This window comes from Polypterus senegalus, chromosome 11, assembly GCF_016835505.1.
Source record: "Polypterus senegalus isolate Bchr_013 chromosome 11, ASM1683550v1, whole genome shotgun sequence".
In the NCBI taxonomy this organism is placed as follows: Eukaryota; Metazoa; Chordata; class Cladistia; order Polypteriformes; family Polypteridae; genus Polypterus; species Polypterus senegalus.
The window spans coordinates 156968226-156990494 of NC_053164.1; the positions used below are offsets into that span (position 1 = coordinate 156968226).

General features: G+C 37.9%; 1 protein-coding gene across 2 annotated transcripts in view; it reads right to left on the bottom strand.

Annotated features, from left to right (window-relative positions):
- tbk1 (TANK-binding kinase 1) overlaps positions 1-22269 on the bottom strand; it is a 242608-nt gene that overhangs the window by 119328 nt on the left and 101011 nt on the right. For both annotated transcript variants that reach the window (XM_039769963.1, XM_039769962.1), the window contains exons 5-8: positions 17015-17196; positions 16324-16484; positions 11238-11348; positions 10627-10806 (exon numbers count right to left, since the gene is read on the bottom strand). In XM_039769963.1, coding sequence (XP_039625897.1) covers positions 10627-10806; positions 11238-11348; positions 16324-16484; positions 17015-17196 — 634 coding nt within the window. The remainder of the gene's footprint in view (positions 1-10626; positions 10807-11237; positions 11349-16323; positions 16485-17014; positions 17197-22269) is intronic.

Here is a 22269-nt window from a genome sequence, read left to right on the forward strand (position 1 = left end):
GTTGTGAGCTTCATGTCTTCAGCAACTTCCTAATTTTCTTTTTCTGTGGTACCCTTGATTTATCAGCTCTAGACAATTAGAAGGGCAGATAAATGACCATGAATAACATCTTACTTGGATTCTTGGACATTTTCAGTTATCCTCTAGATTTTGTTACTTATAAGATGTTATTCATGGTCATTAACCTGTCCTTCTTACTGTTTAAAAATTGTTTAAAATGTTGGAAGCCGTTGTGCTCAATTTATAATGTTGGAAGTCACAGTGCTGATATAATAATGTTGACAATTTTTTGTATTTAAATAAAGATATAAAGAAAAGCGAGAAGGCTAATGAGAAAGCAACGGCAAAGGCACATGAGAGACTGAAACAGGAGATGAAACAGGCCAATGAATGGCTGCGACAGGAAATCCAACAGGCAAATGAAAGGCTGCGTCAAGAGGTACAACTTGAACTTCGACAGGTGCTGGGTAAAATTGAAGAGCGCATTGAGAAAAACTCGGTTAAACTGAGCACGCTTGCTGATCAATTGGAGCATCTTAGTGAGACATTCACGAATCGGATCGAAATGGCCGAACATCTAGCTGCCAGTGCCGAGGAAAGAGCAGTAAATGTCAGTTCGAATGTAAAAACTCGGAGAAAAACTTGGAGACAGACTGGCTGCTTTAGAAGATGGGAGTAGAAGGTATAATGTCAGAATTGAAGGCCTGCCGGAGAATCGAGAAAGTTTAAACCCTGTGAAATTCGCAACTGAACTTTTTTCTAAAATAATCGGGGGCGACTTTAAAGCAGAATCTGAGATAGCAGCGGCTTACGCGCGCTGATCAAACACCGTCAGACCCGACCAAGATCTTTTATAGTTCGTTTTGAACGATTATCATTTAAGTTAGAGGTGATGGAACTCCTCAGAAAAAAGGAAGATATTATATATGAAAATAGCCACATTCGTCTTCCCTGACTTCTCTCCAGCAACAGCTATTAAACGCAGCCTTCTATAATATTAAACAGCTGCTACGGCAAGCCAATGTCAAATACGGCCTCCTGTATCCGGCAAAACTGAAAGTGGAATGGCAGGGTCATTTCTATGTTTTCGCTAGCAAGGAGGAAGCAGAAAATGAATTAAGAAAGCTGATCCCGGGACTATTCTGATACATAATTGTGAGTCATGGCGGTAAATGATAAAGCTAGGATTAATAATCTACTGTCTGATCTATTTGTTTTAAAATACGGGTTTTTTATTAGCATATATTCTCATATTCTTATTATTACTTACTTTATTATTATTACTTACTTATTACTTATTATTACTTAGTATTACTAGGGCGCTAAATGTTTATGTTTTATTGTGCTTAATTACGTTTTCCTCCTCTTTTTCTTTTCTAATTATTTCATGTGTACCCTAAATGAGACTGTTCAATATCATACCCTTGGTTTACTGTTATTGCTATTACTGCATTAAGACTTGTTATGCTTGTTTTGGACACATCTTTAACACCATCACCTGGGTTTATTATCTGGGGGTATCATCTTAATGCACTAAAATTGCTGAAGATTATATATATATATTAAGTGCAAAATTCTTTTTTTTTTTTCTTTTTCCTCTTTTAAAGACTATATTGGTAACAGATATCTCTATCTTTTAACCTTAAAGCGCCACTGCATGGGGGCTTGATGTGCTTTGGACGTGCTCTGTCTCTGGGTATGTCAGAGGACTGGGACTGCGTGAAGTGGGTTTTAGCCTCACCTGGGGAGGCAAAAAGGGAGGGTGGGGGTTAAGGGGGGAAGAGAAAGAGAGCAGGCTTGATCTATACCTAATCTATCATCTCAATCTTTATAATTACAACTATCAACGTAATAATAAGCTGCATGGCAACAACTCTTGGGGAATAGGAAATTAAGACCTAAACTATTTCACTTCCAGTTAAGACTATAAAATGACATCAAAAACTCAGAATCAGTGTCTCCATGATGGGACAGTTAACTTCGTAAGCTGGAATGTTAAAGGCCTGAATCACGAATTAAAGAGAAAGAAAGTACTTTCTCACCTAACAGGTCTAAATGCTAAAATAGTATTTTTACAGGAAACCCACTTACTAAGTAAGGATCAGTTCCGCTGCAAAAGACTGGACTGGCCAAATGTTCCATTCTAGTTTTACAAAGAAAACTAGAGGGTGGGAATTCTCATACATAGAACTGTACCATTTGTAGCATCAGATGTAGTATTGGATCCTGAAGGGAGATATGTGATGGTCATGGGAGACTTATCTAACTGTAAAATGATTTTGATAAATGTTTATGCACCTAATGTTGATGATAAGGAATTTATACAAAATTTATTTGCATCCATTCCCAATCTGAACACTCATAAACTTATAATGGCTGGGGACTTTAATTGTGTTCTAAATCCACTTTTAGATAAGACTTCCTCCACAGGGGAACGCAACTAACACCGCAAAGATAATTACAAAGTTTATAACTGATCACAACTTATCAGATCCCTGGAGGTTTTAAACCCAAATTCAAGAACATATTCTTTCTACTCACCAGTACATCATTGCTACTCAAGGATTGATTACTTCTTTATAGATAATAACTTCTTGCCTAAGATTAAATCTTGTAAATACGATGCTATTGTTATTTCAGACCATGCTCCATGATCTTGGAGCTGAAATTACTAAGCCCCATACACTCACCCCGAGATGGCCTCAATCCGCTTCTATTAGCTGACGAGAATTGTACTGAATTTATATCCAAACAAATCAATTCTTTCTAGAGACAAATACATCCCCTGAGATCTCTGCAGGAATACTCTGGGAAACTCTTAAGGCCTTCTTAAGAGGACAGATTATCTCATATCTTTCCCACAGAAATAAATCCGAGCGAAGAAAGTAGCAGAGATAAAAGCGAAATTACTAAAATAGATGAAGAACATGCCAGACTACCAAGCGAGACTCTACATAAGAGGAGGCAGGCTCTACATTCAGAATTAAACCTCTTGACAACTAAAGAAACTGAACAACTAATTTACAAATCCAGACATCATTATTATGAACATGGAGAGAAAGCTAATAAGCTTTTAGCAACAAATTCACAAGCAAGATGTATGCAACGCAATCTCGTAATCACTAACACGAACGGAGATAAAATCATCGAACACAAAAATATAATATACACTTTTAGAGACTACTATAAATCCCTATATACTACTGAGTTTAAAGAAGACAATATACAATCTAATGCATTTCTGGATACATTACAGATACCACAAATTGACGCTTTTAGTGTGGAGGAACTTGATAAACCTCTGTCATTATCAGAATTACTGGATGCTATAAAGTCACTCCAAGGTGGAAAAGCAGCAGGCCCTGACGGCTACCCTGCAGAGTTTTACAAGAAATTCTCCGCTCAGCTAGCTCCCTCCTATTAGCAACATTTACAGAAGCCAGAGATAACCAATCTCTTCCACAAACCTTTCGCCAAGCACTAATCACTGTCTTTCCAAAACAAAATAAGGACTTATTACAATGTGCATCATACAGACCAATTTCACTTCTGAATAACGACGTTAAAATACTCTCTAAAATCATAGCTAGCTTATCTTCAAATCTTCGACGCCTGTTTAATGTAATATACTCACCAACTAAATCAAACACCCCAGAAATATTATTATCATTGGATGCAGAAAAAGCATTCGACATGATTGAATGGAAATACCTTTTTACTATTTTGGAGAAGTTTGGGTTTGGCCCGAACATTTGTGCATGGATTAAATTACTGTATACTAACCCAGAAGCTTCAGTTTGCATCAATAACATTTGCTCAGACTACTTTAAACTAGAGCGTGGCACAAGACAAGGATGCCCTTTGTCACCACTGCTGTTTGCAATTGCCATTGAACCACTGGCAATACATTGTCGAAATACTGATCAGATAAAGGGGATTAGCAGAGAAGGACTGGAACAGAAAATCTCATTATATGCAGATGACATGGTACTGTATATATCGGACCCAGAAAATTCTGTGCCTGCAGTCTTAGCAGCACTCACAGAATTTCAAAAGCTCTCTGGTCTCAGAATTAATCTGAATAAAAGTGTACTCTTTCCGTGAATTCTCAAGCATATAATATTAGATTAGACACCCTTCCTTTTATCATTGCAGAACAGTTTAAATACCTCGGGTAAACATCACAAGTAAACATAAAGTTCTATATCAACAAAATTTCGTCGTCTGCATGGAAAAAATTAAACAAGACTTGCATAGATGGTCAACCCTTCATCTCACACTAGCTGGAAGAATTAACACTGTTAAGATGAATATTCTTCCTAAGCTCCTTTTTTTATTTCAAAACATACCAATATACATTAATAAATCATTCTTTAAGCAATTAGATTCAACAATAACCTCATTTATTTGGAATTCTAAACATCCACGCATCAAAAGAGCGACCCTACAAAGACAAAAGGCGGCATGGCTCTACCTAACTTCCAGTTTTATTACTGGGCGCAAATATACAGTCGATAAGAACCTGGACACAAATAGAAGAACATACACAGGCATGGACCGCAATAGAAGTAAAATCCTGCAGTACTTCTTTGTATTCCTGCTCTGCTCCAATAAACACACGCTATCGGCAATACACTAATAACCCAATTGTGCTCCACTCACTTAGAATCTGGAACCAATGTAGAAAGCATTTTAAGACGGAGAAGCTTCTTTCTGTGGCACCCCTGCAAAAGAACCACCTCTTTCAACCTCACAAACATATGCAGTTTTAATATCTGGAAAAATTTGGAATTAACTTGCTTAGAGATCTTTATATAGACAACGTCTTTGCATCCTATGAACAATTACATTCCAAATTTAACATTCCAGCTACAAATTTCTTTCACTATCTTCAAATCAGGAACTTTGTTAAACAGAACCTTCCAGATTTTCCTCATCTTGCACCCTCATCCACGCTGGAAAAATATTGCTCAATTTCAAGGAGTTAGACTCCATCTCTACAATATATAAAATCTTTTACAATCCCTTCCTTTCAAAGATCCAAGAGGACACTGGGAAAATGACCTCTCAATTAATATATCAGAAAAGGAGTGGAAAGTAGCAATGCAGAGAATTCACTCAAGCTCCATATGCGCAAAGCATACAATTATACAACTCAAAATTATATATCGAGCACATCTGTCTCACTAAAACTCTCCAAAATGTTTCCAGGGCATGATCCAACCTGCGAACGTTGCAACCAAGCCCCAGCCTCACTAGGTCACATGTTCTGGGCCTGCACCAAATTAACATTATTCTGGACAAAAATTTTAATTACCTCTCAGACAGCCTTGGACTCACAATCCCTCCTAACCCATTAACAGCTGTGTTTGGGGTTCTTCCAGAGGGTCTTAAAGTGGAGAAAGACAAACAAATTGTGATTGCATTCACTACACTGTTGGCACGCAGACTTATTCTGATAAACTGGAAGAACCCAAACTCTCCTCTTTTAAGTCAGTGGGAAACTGATGTGTTATATTATTTAAAATTGGAAAAAATCAAATACTCAGTTAGAGGATCTGTACAGACTTTCTTCAAAACATGGCAGGATCTAATCAGTAATATTTTAAAATAAGTTTATAAAGCACAGAGAATTTATTAATTTAGGTATTTTTACAAGCCTTAAATTTTACACTGTTTGGCCTGCTCTCTCTCTCAAGGGTGGGGATCGATCTGTTCTTAGCATAATTCTTTTTTTTTTGTAAAAACTTGATTGCTATGTATTGATTGTAATAAAATAAATAAATAAAAATTAAAAAAAAATAAATAAATAAATAAAATAAATAAAGATAGTCTCTTTGTGAAATGCAGGTTGGATAAATTTAATCAATTTTGAGAAATAACCTAGCTGTTTTTTAATTTGTATCTTTGTAGTATTGCAGTTGGTTTTTTTATAGCTTTGATGGTCTTTTGATTAACTTATATTAGCAGGCAATGATGTGACAAGAACTGATCAGACATTACAGGCATACATCCAGCACTTCAACTGAAGAAAGTTGGTACAGCAGCCCCATTTCGAGCCCTGAATGCATCCATGCAGCTTCCTAACCAATTTACCTAGGGCAGGGTCACAGTTCAGTTACAGCCTACCTCAGCAAACATTAGGTGCAAGATAGGAACAATTCCTGCACCACACCACTGCAGAGAGATTTTTTTTTGTTCTTTATTTCACCTTATATAATTCGTTGTATTAGGAATTTGCTACATTCACATACCCTTTGGGGTCAGAGCACAGGGACAGCCATTGTACATTGCCCCTGGAGTAATTGCAGGTTAAAGGCCTTTCTAAATGACCTAGCAGAGTAGGATTTCTTCAGATCCTTAGCTTCAGAGCCAGCAGTCCGCCCCAGCAAGCATCAAGTGCAAGGCAGGAACAATCCCTGGAAACGGCACCAGTCCATTGACACTTTCCTTAGACATGGCGGCGCACATAGTTGCAGAGGCTCAGTGCTCTCCCCTTCGGAGTTTTGTTTTGTGTGTGTGTTGATTTTAGTTTGTTCTACATCCTGATGGGCAAACATACACTACAACCGACACAATCTTCTTAAGATCGGAGTCTGCTTTGAGGGGAGTGTTATGGTGGAATTCATTCACTCACACAGTGTTCCGGTGGATATAACCAGGACACCCGGCTCCCCAAAGATTACCATTCCCAGAGGCCGATGACGAAGGCGGTGCAGAGAGAGGAAGCAGAAGTGAGGCTGCAGGGCCGGCGCGCTTGCTAGACTATGGAGACAGCCTCACAAACCTCCGCTTCCAACCCTTTTCCTCGCTAATGCCAGATCTATTGTCAACAAGATGAATGAACTGAGGCTTCAGGTTGCACCAGACCGCATGGTCAAGCACAGTTGCTTGTTTGTGTTCATGGAAATCTAGCTTCATTCATGCATACTGGACACAGTTATTGAGATAACAGGCTATACATCACGGCGCTATGACAGGACTAGAGACTCTGGTAAGAGCAGGTTCTGGGTTTATTGTGTGTACATCAATAATAACTGGTGCACGGACGCAGTGATTGTGGATAGCAATTGCTCCTCTGACCTGGAGTACATGAATGTGAAATGTAGACCTATCTACTTACCGCGGGAGTTCAATGTGGTAATGATCACCATTGTTTACATACCACCAGCTGCTAATGCTAACTTGGCTCCGAGACATTTATATAGCAGCATTAGCAGCCAACAGAGCCGTTGCCCTGATGCAGTGTTCATTATGGCAGGGGACTTTAATCATGTGGATTTTTTAAAAGCAGTGCTCCCCTAACTCCACCAGCACGTAAAGTGTGCTACTAGAGGAGCCAACACACTATACAAGGTCTACTCAAACATCAAGCTGGGCTACAGAGCTAAACAGTTTCCACACCTGGCCCAGTCTGACCACATGTCACTGCTGATGATTCCTGCATACACCCCTCTCCACAAACTTGCTCTTACCACCACAAGATCCATCACAACTTGGCCTGATGATGCCTCTCTGCAGCTGCAGGACTGCTTCAACAGGACTAACTGGGACATTTTTGAAACTCCAGACCTGGAACTCAATACCAGCAGTGTATTGTGTTGCATCAAAACCAGCACTGACACTTTAACAGTGGAGAAATGTATCCGTGTCTATTCAAACCAGAAACCCTGGATGACAAGAGAGGTTCAGCGGCTGCTAAAGGAAAGGAACACTGCCTTTAGGTGTGGTGACAAGGCTCTCTGCAGCAAGACACAGTCCAACCTGAAGAGAGGCATCAGAAAGGCTAAGAGGGACCAACAGGAGAAGGATTGAGTAGCACCTGGACAGTAACAACAACAGGCAGGTTTGGCAGGGAGTCCAGCACTTCACCAACTACAGGACCAGTCATGGAGCTGCTGAAGGTGATGCCTCAATGGCAGAGGAGCTGAACCACTTCTTTGCTCGATTTGAGGTGGATCTACTAGAGGCAGCTGTTGCACATGCAGCAGCAGCAGCAGCTCACAACAACATCACTCCTTTCTTTAGGGTGGAGGAACACAAGGTGAGATGCTCGCTCCAGGCTATTAATCCTAGGAAGGCAGCAGGTCCCGAAGGTGTCCCTGGATGTGTGTTGGGGAGCTGTACAGAGCAGCTGGCTGGGGTCTTTACAAAGATTTTTAACCTGGTACTGTCCCAGGCCTCAGTTCCTCTCCCTGTCTGAAATCCTCCATTTTACTCCCTTTACCAAAAAAATCACCCATAACCTGCCTGAATGACTATCGGCCAGTAGCGCTCACCCCGGTGTTTATAAAGTGTTTTGAGACACTGGTCTGGAGTCATATCATGTCTTTCAACCCTCCCACCTTTGATGCACACCAATTTGCTTACAGGGCTAACAGGTCTACTGAGGACACTGTTGCTGCTGCTCTCGATGCTACCCTGTCCCATCTGGAGCACCAGGGGAGCTACGCACATCTCCTCTTTAATGATTTTAGCTCTTCTTTTAACACCATCCTACCTCAAAGATTGGTGTGCAAGCTGCTAGCCCTGGTACTCCCCTGTTCCACTTGTATATGGATTAAAGACTTCCTGACAGACTGCACACAAAGGGTTAGGGTGGGCCCTCACATTTCCTCGGCCATCAGCATCGGCTCTCCTCAGGGCTGTGTGCTGACCCCCTGATCTTCACACTGTACACACATGACTGTGCCCCTGCCCATCACAGCAACACCATCATCAAATCTGCAAATGACAACACTGTGGTGGGGCTCATCTCTGGAGAATGAGTCCGCCTACAGGGATGAAATGGAGCAGCTGACAGCATGGTGCACTGAAAACAACCTGCTCCTGAACACAATTAAGACCAAGGAGCTCGTTGTGGACTTCAGCAAAAAGAAAATGGACATCAAACCACTCTACATTAGAGGGGACGGTGTGGAGAGGGTGTCAGACTTTTGCTTCCTGAGAGTCCACATCATGGAAGACCTGTCCTGGGTTGTGAACACAGCTGAGCTGGCGAAGAAGGCTGAGCAGAGACTTTATTTCCTGTGAGCCCTCAGGAAAAATAACATCCCCCAAAAACTGCTGGTGTCCTTCTATTGCTGCTCTATTGAGAGTATCCTGTGCTACTGCCTCTGCGTGTGGTTTTCCAGCTGCAAAACAGTGCAGATGAAAACACTTCAGCGGATCATAAAGACTGCCCAGCAGATGTTCTTTACCCTCTCTGGGTGAACTGCACAGCTCTTGCTGCCTCAGGAAAGCGGAAAACACACACATCTCCTCACACACATCTCATGAAATGTTCCAACTGTTGCCATCAGGCAAAAGATATAGGAGCATCAAAACAAATACTAATAGACTGAATAACAATTTCTACCCTGTTGCTATTAGGGCACTGAATACCACCTAATCATCTCCAATGCAGCAGTGCTATAGATGAAATCATGTGCAATAGTGTTTCATGTGCAATTAAGGTCTTATGTTGAATGTTTGTGTTCGACCTTATTCCTTCTTATCCTTTTGTAATTATATTTACTTATATTTTGACACCGCAGGGACTGCACCTAATTTCGTTGTATTTGTTACAATGACAATATAGATATTCCGATTCTGATTACATTGCAGAGCGATCATACACACACATGCACACATACACACAAGTGCAATAGAGCCAGTATGGCAATACTATTTGACATAAGTTTAATCAGATTGAAGTTGAATAAGTTCAGTACAGATGTTTTAACATAGGCAGAGTGGTTTGTCATTCCTGCCTCACAGTGTCAGGTTCTACATAGAGTCTGCACATTATTTACACACTGATTTACGGTCAATACATTTACTCAAATACTGTGCATTGTGCTCAGTTCTTTTATTACTACAACACCAGCAAAAGAGATTCATCATGCTAAAAGAAAAGATAATAGATTCAGGTTTCTTTCATACAGTCCGACTTTTTTTCATCTAAGGCTTTTATTAAAATTATAATAAAGTGTAATCAGTTCAGTTCAGACGTACTGTTATGCGTACAAAACACAATGAAACAACTATGTGCTCTTTCAACTATGCTGCCGCTCACCAAGAATCTCACTTCATGGCATATGTAAAATAACCACAAAGATTTGAGCAAGTAATGTATACTTACCCCAAAAAAACAGTACCAAGAATCTGTGACAAAATTATTATTTCTAGTCTCCTTCACCTAATGAATGAGGAAGGCATATTTATTAATTCAAAAACATTTACACGTCCAAATGGATGTATTTAGTAAGTTTTTAGGCTTTTTCTTTTAATCATGTATGGACGGAGGGATCCACAGAACTCTGCAGTAAGCTGCTTGAACAAAGTATTTTTTAAATTTATAAAAAATGTTTCACTTTAGAACACAGTATTATGTGGCAAATTAATATATACCATGATTGAGAAGAAAACATTTTGACAAGAAAAATACAGAACTTATTCATTAAAGCTGGGCTTTCCCTTCTCAGCTTGTTATCACTACCACCCACCGCAGAAAAAAGTGAGTGAAAGAAAATGAATTCGACATGAAATGGTATACATTTCTAATTATAATGCTTACAATCACAACTAAAATCATTTGTATTAATCAAGTAAAAATTAGTAAAGCTACCTATAATTTAGACTTACTTGATATGTTTGTGAATATAGATAAGATGAAGACTGGCTTGTTGCAAGGAGAAGACATGGATTACCATTCTATGCAAAATATCGTTTGTTTCAGCAAAGAACTGATCAAATCTCCAACATTTTTCTTGATCTGCTTCCAAAATATTTGCTAAAATTGGTGTCAACAGGATTTGCAAGCCCCTAAAATATGCAAGATGAGTTTTAGTATTAGTAGTAAATGAAGGAACTAACAACTCTACTGTGTCTTTCATCTAACTTATAACTACTAGACACATATTTACATATAATAATATTAATATATTTTTATGGAATATTGTAATCACTGAATATTTGTTCTTTAAAATTATCAACATTTTTTATAATGCTCTAGAATGCTGACAGCACCTCTAATAAACACTACAGTACCCTTTTCATTATATTTTACATATACATATAATATCCTAAGGCTTTTGTTTAATAACACCAACTATGCCATTTTAATTAAAGTAGTACATAAAACTCATTGTATAGTGTACATTAACATCTTTAAATAATTTTAACTTGATAATTTCTACCATATTACATATAATCATACAGTACATAAACTGCAACTAATCTTTAAAGCGACTTACTTGGACAGACTACATGAAACGGGCATTTCTGAATTCCACTCTATTTTCCCATTTTCTGATTTCTGGACACCACATATTGTTCCAGGAGGTTTTTCTGTGATAATTTTGTACCTGTTAATAATATATAAATAAAAAAATACATGTACACAATAATATTTTATCAAAAATGAATTGAAATACTGGACTAATATTTCATTCTCAGATTTTATTTTCAGACCAAATTTAGACCAAACCAATTTATTTTTCTGTCAAAAACATCATCAGTTTGACTTTCAGGGTTATTCTGAGGTACAATATGTTCTTTATAGTGTCATATACCTTTAACTGGCCACAGCCATTGATCTATGCATAGACCTACATTAAAATTTGTCACGGCTGGATCATTAAGAGGGTCCTTATATTAGTAAAGATGAGCTTTTGGCCTGAAAAATCATATTCCCACTCTGCAGTGTTTGGGGTAATACTAAGGAGCATTTGAACAACCACAGGTATACCTGTTAGGAAAGCAGAGTACATATTGGTTAAAGGTGAGAATCTTATTTCTTTTATGATTCCTGGATGTGACTGCCTAAGACAAGTATGGAGTATAACACTCTGATTTCAAAGGTTAATGTCCATTTCCTTAATAATTTGTGGCAGAAGCATTACTGGAACATTCAAGTCATCACATGTGATCAACAAGCAGCTTAATATTTTAGGTTATTTTCTCAACTATAGCAAGCCCTGTCAGTTGAAAAAAGAGTTATCTGCTGTATTAGTGTACACTTTTATTTCCAAGTTATACATTTCACGAAATGACAACACCAAAACAGCATTTGTTAGATATTGCAGGTTGACTAGTTATTAGCCTTAATATTACTGTGCTGTCTCACATTTTCAATCCTAAAATTAGTTTTGCCTTAAAACAAAGAACCTCTTTTACAAGTGGTTTTTGGATGGTCTCTGACTTGGTTGTGTCTTCACGACTTTGCGGAATATTGCCTGCATTTAATTCGCTAAAAAAGTTCTTCCATTATTTCAAAAGTTATTTTCTGTTTATTTTTGTCATAATGCATCTTGCAATTATGATGATTCCTTTCACTTGTAAGTATCACTGATTTTTTTTAAATCCAGAACAAATAAAATATATATATAGATTGTTAAACACATGTGTATAGGAGGCAGTAAATGGGCTTACCAAAAGATGGAACAATGAATCAGGGGTTGACAAAGTGTACTAATGTATTTTCTTCCCCCAAACCTAAAGCCAACCAGGTTCCACTTCTGTCTCCAGACCACATCCTCTTACTGACCTAATTTCTACCTGCTCCCATTGGACTCTCGTCTTCCTTCCCACTACTTATAAAGCCAACCACCTGACTTTCCCTTGACTATCATCCCTTGAGAGGATTCAATTAATTTTGGGCATTCTTGAACTCACTGCTTTAAAGCTGGTATTGTTTCTCTTGCTTTGCTTTATAGACCTGCTGTATAATTTTGGTATATTGCTAACTAGTGTATGTGCATGCAGACCCATTAACCAGCTGACAATGTTTACCAAAAGAAAAACCAAACCATGAGATTGAAGGAACTGCCTGCAGAGTTGTGTTGAGGTACAAGGGAAGACTACAAAAAATACAAATCTGCAGCACTGAATGCTCCCAGAAAGATGAGCAAGAAGCCAATGGTCACTCCGACTGAGTTCCAGAGAACACGTGTAAAGGTTGGAGAAACTTCCAGAAGGACAGGTATTATTACACTGATCTGGGCTTTATGGCAGAGTGACCAGATGGCAATTTATACTCAGTAAAACTCTACTTGGAGTTTGCAAAAAGGCAATTAAAGGATTCAGACTGTGAGAAACAAGATTGTGAGATGGTCTGGTGAAACCAAAATTATACTGCTTGGCCTTAATGCGAAGCATCTTGTTGCGTTAAAACAGGCACCGCTCATGACTTGTGCTGTAACATTCCAGCAGTGAAGTACAGTGATGGCAGCATAATGCTGTAGGGTTGGGCACTGGGAAACTAGTCTGGATTGTGGGGAAGCTGAACAAAGCAATGTACTGAGATATTCTTAAGTAAATCTGCTCCAGAGTGGTCTGGACCCCAGTCTGGGCTGAAGGTTTACCTTCCAACAGGACAGTCACCCTAAGCAAAAAGCAAAGGCAACGTAGCAGTGGCTTAGGGAAAACACTGTGGATGTCCTTAAGTGGCATAGCATGAGGGCGGACTTGAACATTTCTGGAAAGACCTGAGAACAGCTGTCTACCGACTGAGCAAGTGAGGATCTGTACAGAAGAATGGCACAAAATCCCCAAATCCAGGTGTGCAAAGTTAACCACATCATACCCAAGAAGACAGTAGGCTGTAATTACTGCCAAGTACTTAGCAAACCTTATAAATACTTGGGCCAAAATAATTTTTCATTCTTTTATTTTTGTTAAACTAGGGGGCTTTGCCCCCTGCTCGCTTCACTTATCTTGTCCCAGGATTTTTTTTTTGGGATTTGAGATTTGGGATAATAAACTTTGCCTGATGTGGGGAAAAAATATAACTTTTAGCAAAAGACTGTAACATAATACAATGTGAAAAAAGTGGTCTGAATATTTTCTGAATGCACTGTGCTTTCATTGTTAATTTGGTGATCGTTGTATTTTAGTGGCTACAGCCATTTGTGTGACAAGGTAATGTCACTATGGCCATGCCGCACACAGTCCAAGCTGGCTTGTAAAATTCTTTCAGCCACAAAGGAGATAAGTATTATAATGCCATACATCCATGTGAAAAATCAAGGTAGGTGAAGCTGCAGAATGGCACTATATGTCAAAAATAACACATATGAACAAAAGATGAACACTGAAGAATGAAACACTTGTGAATAATGTGGGCTCTGATATGTATCAGATAAAACATATAGTATATGCAACAAAATGAAGAGTTTCTGCTTTCCTAACATTGACAAGGAAACCTATGTTCGTAATATAAAAGTCTAACCTGTAATGATTACAAGAACAAGAAGGAGGGTTGCTATAGCATATAAGAAGTCAAAATGCCCCAGGTTTGTGACTCATAATGTTGCAAAGTTCATTTAATATAATATAATTAGATTTAAAACTACTGATAGCTGATATTGGTTAAAACAGAAGGTTAAGAGACTCCTTATTAAGAATTTGCTGAAAAAATTACATACAGTACATTTAAACAACAGAGAAAACACTCCACTGGTAGTATAATGCAAAACTGGCAAATAATATTGCCTCTCAAAAATTAACAACAGTTAAAACTTCAGCATCACTGATCAATAGTAGTTGCCCATTTTGAAAAAGATTCTGACAGACACAGTACCAGCAAACCACATAATTGAACAAAAAGTAGGATGTTCACACATCTACAGTTACTAGAACCAATGATAGATTTATGGTTTCAAGTCAAGGAAGACACAAGTTTAATTCTATTTATTTTAACTTTTTTCATATAATGCAAGGGTTTATGTACAGCTTTTACAATTGCATGCTGGCTAAATAATTGCCTAATATCTACATCGATATGGCTGTTATCTCTATTATATATATAAAAAAAAAAACTTGCTACAAGACGAGACTTTTTCCTGGGGACAAGATGCAATCTTTTGAGGAGTCAGAAACACATTCTCTTCCTGCAAGATGGACAAGTCACGTCATATTTACAACCTTCAGACAGAAGTCCCGTGATACACATGCTGAGCAGGTTAGAGATAATGTAAGTAGGAAAATTCGAAAGTCTCCAAAAATGAAAGTAAAGATCTCATTAGAGCAAACAATCTGAAAACATTACTCGGGGAAATAACGAAACAGCAAAAAGAGATTGAATATTCAGGTGCTGTATAGGCTTTTAAACGTTCGAAGCTCTGCACATACTTGTTTCCCACGTCTAATTGGGGTGTGTTCAGCCGCCTTTCTTAGTACCGGCGCCTACCACTGGCGGTTGGGGGAGGGAAGGGTAGGCAAGCGAATTGCAGAACATGTGTGAGGCCAGCAGCAGCACAACAGCAGATGCTTCAGCAAAGAGGAGTTAAAAAAATACATTTATTTCCCATTCTATCAATTTTTGTATTTTTTTTTAAATATTTGTTTCCGATTGTATCACTGTTTAAGAAGCAGCCACTGGCAGGGGGCAAAGCCCCCTAGTGCTATTATAAATTCATTTAACTAAACAGGTTGCTAGAGGAGTCTCATGGTATACTATTATGAAGAAAAAAGAAAACATTTTGTACACTGAACTTTAACCAATAGGTATTTCTCTTCACATGATCTCTTAAAAATTTGTGTAACACTATTAAATCAACTGCTTATTTCTATTAATTACATATGATTCACAAACTCTATGGCATATACAGGGTTACTAAAAATGAATGTTCCAATTTTACATAGGTTTGAGTCATATTTTTTTTTCAAATGTGATTTGCATTGAGCAAAAGAAAAACTGTTCATGTTATGTCAGTCACACAGATGGAAATGTGTTTCTCTTCCATGTCTCCAGATAGCGCAGTGAAAGAATAATATCAGACATAATATTTTTGAATTATGCAACATTTACTACAGGTAATATTAAAGCAAGTTATAAATTAAAATTATAAATTCATAAATAATTATAAAGTAATGAATTAACTTTATGTAGGTAGTATCTCTTGCCTTAAAGATCTGTTTAACACCTAATTCACTTCAAACCCATAACTGGGTTAACACTTGTTAGACAGTGTCAATTTTTACAATAAAGACAGAGCAAAACAAACCTAATCAACTGAAACATTGACCAACAATAATCAAAGTATGCTTAAGACTGAAATTGCCTTTGAAAATACAAAAATGGAAATCAAAACAAAGACTTCAATTTAAGTTAACTGTAATTAAATAACACACTTTAACAGTTAAATAAAATAGGGATGTAAATTATTTGCATTGTTTATTTTGGGAATAGTAATATATTAAAAATAGTATTCCTTTGATATTTTTAAATATGGGCTTAACCCTTGTTTCTATAAAGATTATTTAGAAAGAAAAGTGCAAAGGGGAAAGTAAATTTAGAATAATTATGAATAAAAATAAAAAAGAAATCTTGAGGCTTACATTACTTCCTTATTCCTGCGTGGTCCTTCATATGGTCTAAAAGGCAAACTGCCTGTGGCAGCATGGTAAAATGTGACTCCAATGCTCCACAAGTCAACAGTAGCACCATATTTCTTCTGATGATCTTTCCTGAGAACAGCACGTTCATACATATCTGGATGCTAGTGAAATAAAATCAGAGAAATGAAAACATGACACATTTCCTTTAATGATTAGCATATAATGTACTTTAAAGAATTTAACATATGTGGGAATATGGCCATTAAAAAATATCAGTGATATCCAGATTCATTCCTTCACATTGTTAAAAAACACTTTAATCTATATATTCATTTCCGGTCCTATTCAAAGGAGGGACATGTCATAGGAGTGATATAACAAAGGAGTGAAACCTCAGATCTAAATTTCAAAGGAGTGACAACCATCCAACCAACCATCCAAGTGGTAGGTGAGACGACAACGATTTTTTTGCCGAGCATATTTTTCAGTTGTGTGTGGTAGGTGAGGTGACCGATTTTTTTGGCGAGTGTACTTTCAGCTGTGTATGGTAGGTGACTCGTTATGTCACTCCAATAAAATGCCACTCCTTTCATATGGTATTTATGTCACTCCTTTGTTATGTCAGTCCCATGAAGTGTCACTCCTTCGATACACACCCATTCCTTTCACGTTTACCTATCATTTAACTTACTAGATATTCTTCTGTTCCATAAAGTGAAACAAATTGTTCATCATCCTCCAATTCCCGTGCTGCACCAAAATCAGTCAGTTTGTATACAGAATGTCCATCGTCTCCAATAGTCCGCATGATATTACCTGGTTTGATATCACGATGGACAATTCCATATTCACGTAAATGATTCATTCCTGCCACTGTAAAAATAAGAAAACAGCAAAACAAATTTGGATGTAACATGAACATTATAAACATTTTAGGTTAAGAATGAAGATTAATTTTTTACTACAAGTGCAACATTATATACAGGTAAAATTCCATTACAAGGAACTGCCACGGACCTAAAAAATAATTTGTTGTATTGTCACTATAATGCTTTCTTTAACTTGCGTCCAAGTGTTTGCAATCATTTCAAAAGCTTCTTTCGCGCTAACTTTAATCTTCTCCTGTCTATAAGTTATGCTGACGAGAATTTTTCTCAGCCTTTACTTGCGATAATACGATTTCAGGGTGCGACTGATGCCCAAATCTAATGGCTGAAGCACTGAAGTGCAATTGGGTGGGATGAATTCAATGCAAATATTATCTAAATGTAGAAGCATGTTGTGGGTAGCACAGTTATCAATCAGAAGCCAAATCATCCTTTTCTTCTTCTTCATATCGTGTGGTTTCTGAACTCTTTTGGGATTCCCCCACCCAACAGGGCGACACGCCAAAGTGCGTCCTGAAGCACAATTGCTGCATAAGTGTAAGATTGTTTGTCCGTTGCTGGGAAAAAGCAAAAACAGGCTCACAGCAGTGCAGTGAAGTGCCACAGAAACAAATCATAAAAGATCGGGGTCGTGCTACAACAACATTTATTTATATAGCACATTTTCATGCAAAAAGTAGCTCAAAGTGTTTTACATAATGAAGAATAGAAAAATAAAAGACACAGTAAGAAAATAAAATAAGTCAACATTAATTAACATAGAATAAGAGTAAGGTCCAATGGCCAGGGTGGACAGAAAAAACAAAAAAAAACTCCAGACGGGTGGAGGAAAAAATAAGATCTGTAGGGATTCCCGACCATTAGAATGCCCAGTCCCCTCTGGGCATTCTACCTAACATAAATGAAACAGTCCTCTTTGGATTTAGGGTTCTCACAGAAGGGCTTAATGATGATGGTCACGTAGACTTCTGCCTTTTAATCCATCGATCATTGTTGGAGTATCATGATGCTTTGAGTAGGTGGTGGTGGCGCAGGAAAAAGAAACAGAAGAGAGAGTTGGGGTCAGTACGGATTTTAGAGCCACCATGAATAGTTATTATGATGAATTGAACATACAGAGTATCAGGATTAAGTTATAGTGAAGTTAAAAAAAGGCCATGTTAAAGTAATATGTTTTCAGCAGTGTTTTAAAGTGCTCTACTGTATTAGCCTGGCGAATTCCTATTGGCAGGCTATTCCAGATTTTAGGTGCATAGCAGCAGAAGGCCGCCTCATCACTTCTTTTAAGTTTTGTTCTTGGAAAGGAGATATTAATTTGAGGATCTAAGGTTACGATTTGGAATATAAGGTGTCAGACATTCCGATACATAAAATGGGGCGAGATTATTTAAGGCTTTATAAACCATAACCAGAATTTTAAAGTCAATCCTGAATGACATAGGTAACCAGTGTAGTGACATCAAAACTGGTGTGATGTGCTCGGATTTTCTTTTCCTAGTTAGGATTCTAGCAGCTGCATTCTGCACTAGTTACAAATGATTTATATCTTTTCTGGGTAGTCCTGAGAGGAGTGTGTTACAGTCCCTGTCTTGCACCCCAAAACACGAAGCTTAGTCTCAGTACTTTAGCAAAACCAGCTTTACTCAGCTTGAAACAGGAACAGCACAGTTATTTATTGTAACATGATCTGCCACTCTCCAATACACAGACACAGCAATCAGGAAGGGTCATGGCCAAGGTTAGAGGCCAAGTAATCCTGTTCCCTGCATTTACGATGTTCCTTGCATCACCCATAGAGATCTTTTCTGTTTGCTTTGGCGGAGAGACGCAGCAGAGCTGCTGTGATCCAATGCCATCTCAAAAAACAAGGCCCGCTCATGCGTTACTTATTGATCCAGTGACGTCACAATCGAGGTGCTATGTTTACAAACAGTGCCAGCTGAACTTTCCGGTCTAAGATCGATGTTGAAGTTGTAAAGAAAGTTAATGGCGTTTTAGTTTTTGATATAATGTTATTGCAGTCGCAAAGGTTATAAGTTCAGATGTCTGCGGTGCAATGCAAGGTAATATTTTGATGTGTTTTGTTTATTTTAATGGTTAACAACTGCACCGCGTGCTGGGTAACATCGATAATGCTGTAAATGGAGGTTAGGGCATGCAATGCAGTATAGTGGTGTGACTCTGTGACTTGTGTTAGGTGTTGCCTAGTGAAATAATGGGAGATTTCGCCACGACAATTTTTTTTTTTTTTTTTATTAATTTTATTACAATCCATACAAAGCAATCAAGTTTTTACAAAAAGAAAAATTAAGTTAAGAACAGATCGATCCCCACCCCTGAGAAAGAGAACAAGCCAAACGGCGTTAAATTTAAGGCTTGTAAACATACCTAAATTAATAAATTCTCTGTGCTTTATGAACTTATTTTAAAATATTACTGATTAGATCCTGCCATGTTTTGAAAAAGTCTGTACGATCCTCTAACTGAGTATTTGATTTTTCCAATTTCAAATAATATAACACATCAGTTTCCCACTGACTTAAAGAGGAGAGTTTGGGTTCTTCCAGTTTATCAGAATAAGTCTGCGTGCCAAAAGTGTAGTGAATGCAATCACAATTTGTTTGTCTTTCTCCACTTTAAACCCATCTGGAAGAACCCCAAACACAGCTGTTAATGGGTTAGGAGGGATTGTGCAAGTCCAAGGCTGTCTGAAAGGTAATTAAAAATTTTTGTCCAGAATAATGTTAATTTGGTGAAGGCCCAGAACATGTGACCTAGTGAGGCTGGTACTTGGTTGCAACGTTCGCAGGTTGGATCATGCCCTGGACACATTTTGGAGAGTTTTAAGACAGATGTGCTCGATATATAATTTTAAGTTGCATAATTGTATGCTTTGCGCATATGGAGCTCGAGTGAATTCTCTGCATTGCTACTTTCCACTCCTTTTCTGATATATTAATTGAGAGATCTTTTTCCCAGTGTCCTCTTGGATCTTTGAAAGGAGGGATTGTAAAATGATTTTATATATTGTAGAGATGGAGTCTAAGTCCTTGAGATTGAGCAATATTTTTCCAGCATGGATGAGGGTGCAAGATGAGGAAAATCTGGAAGGTTCTGTTTAACAAAGTTCCTGATTTGAAGATAGTGAAAGAAATGTGTAGCTGGAATGTTAAATTTGGAATGTAATTGTTCATAGGATGCAAAGACGTTGTCTATATAAAGATCTCTAAGCAAGTTAATTCCAAATTTTTCCAGATATTAAAAACTGCATATGTTTGTGAAGGTTGAAAGAGGTGGTTCTCTTGCAGAGGTGCCACAGATAGAAGCTTCTCCGTCTTAAAATGCTTTCTACATTGGTTCCAGATTCTAAGTGAGTGGAGCACAATTGGGTTATTAGTATATTGCCGATAGCGTGTGTTTATTGGAGCACAGAGCAAGGAATACAAAGAAGTACTGCAGGATTTTACTTCTATTGCGGTCCAAGCCTGTGTATGTTCTTCTATTTGTGTCCAGGTTCTTATCGCCTGTATATTTGCTGCCCAGTAATAAAACTGGAAGTTAGGTAGAGCCATGCCACCTTCTGCCTTTTGTCTTTGTAGGGTCGCTCTTTTGATGCGTGGATGTTTTGAATTCCAAATAAATGAGGTTATTGTTGAATCTAATTGCTTAAAGAATGATTTATTAATGTATATTGGGATGTTTTGAAATAAAAAGGAGCTTAGGAAGAATATTCATCTTAACAGTGTTAATTCTTCCAGCTAGTGTGAGATGAAGGGTTGACCATCTATGCAAGTCTTGTTTAATGTTTTTCCATGCAGGCGCGAAATTTTGTTGATATAGAGCTTTATGTTTACTTGTGTTTACCCCAGGTATTTAAACTGTTCTGCAATGATAAAAGGTAGGGTATCTAATCTAATATTATATGCTTGAGAATTCACTGGAAAGAGTACACTTTTATTCAGATTAATTCTGAGACCAGAGATCTTTTGAAATTCTGTGAGTGCTGCTAAGACTGCAGGCACAGAATTTTCTGGGTCGATATATACAGTACCATGTCATCTGCATATAATGAGATTTTCTGTTCCAGTCCTTCTCTGCTAATCCCCTTTATCTGATCAGTATTTCGACAATGTATTGCCAGTGGTTCAATGGCAATGCAAACAGCAGCGGTGACAAGGGCATCCTTGTCTAGTGCCACGTTCTAGTTTAAAGTAGTCTGAGCAAATGTTGTTGATGCAAACTGAAGCTTCTGGGTTAGTATACAGTAATTTAATCCATGCACAAATGTTTGGGCCAAACCCAAACTTCTCCAATGTAGTAAAATGATATTTCTATTCAATCATGTCGAATGCTTTTCTGCATCCAATGATAATAATATTTCTGGGGTGTTTGATTTAGTTGGTGAGTATATTACATTAAACAGGCGAAAGATTTGAAGATAAGTGTCGCCCCTAATAAATCCAGTTTGGTCTTGTGATATTACGAGGGAGCACTTTCTCCATCCTTCTAGCTATGATTTTAGAGAGTATTTTAACGTCGTTATTCAGAAGTGAAATTGGTCTGTATGATGCACATTGTAATAAGTCCTTATTTTGTTTTGGAAAGACAGTGATTAGTGCTTGGCGAAAGGTTTGTGGAAGAGATTGGTTATCTCTGGCTTCTGTAAATGTTGCTAATAGGAGGGAGCTAGCTGAGCGGAGAATTTCTTGTAAAATTCTGCAGGGTAGCCATCAGGGCCTGCTGCTTTCCACCTTGGAGTGACTTTATAGCATCTAGTAATTCTGATAATGCCAGAGGTTTATCAAGTTCCTCCACACTAAAGCGTCTATTTGTGGTATCTGTAATGTATCCAGAAATGCATTAGATTGTATTGTCTTCTTTAAACTCAGTAGTATATAGGGATTTATAGTAGTCTCTGAAAGTGTGCATTATATTTTTGTGTTCGAAGATTTTATCTCCGTTAGTGTTAGTGATTACGAGATTGCATTGCACTTCTTGCTTGTGAATTTGTTGAGCTAAAAGCTTATTAGCTTTCTCCATGTTCATAATAATGATGTCT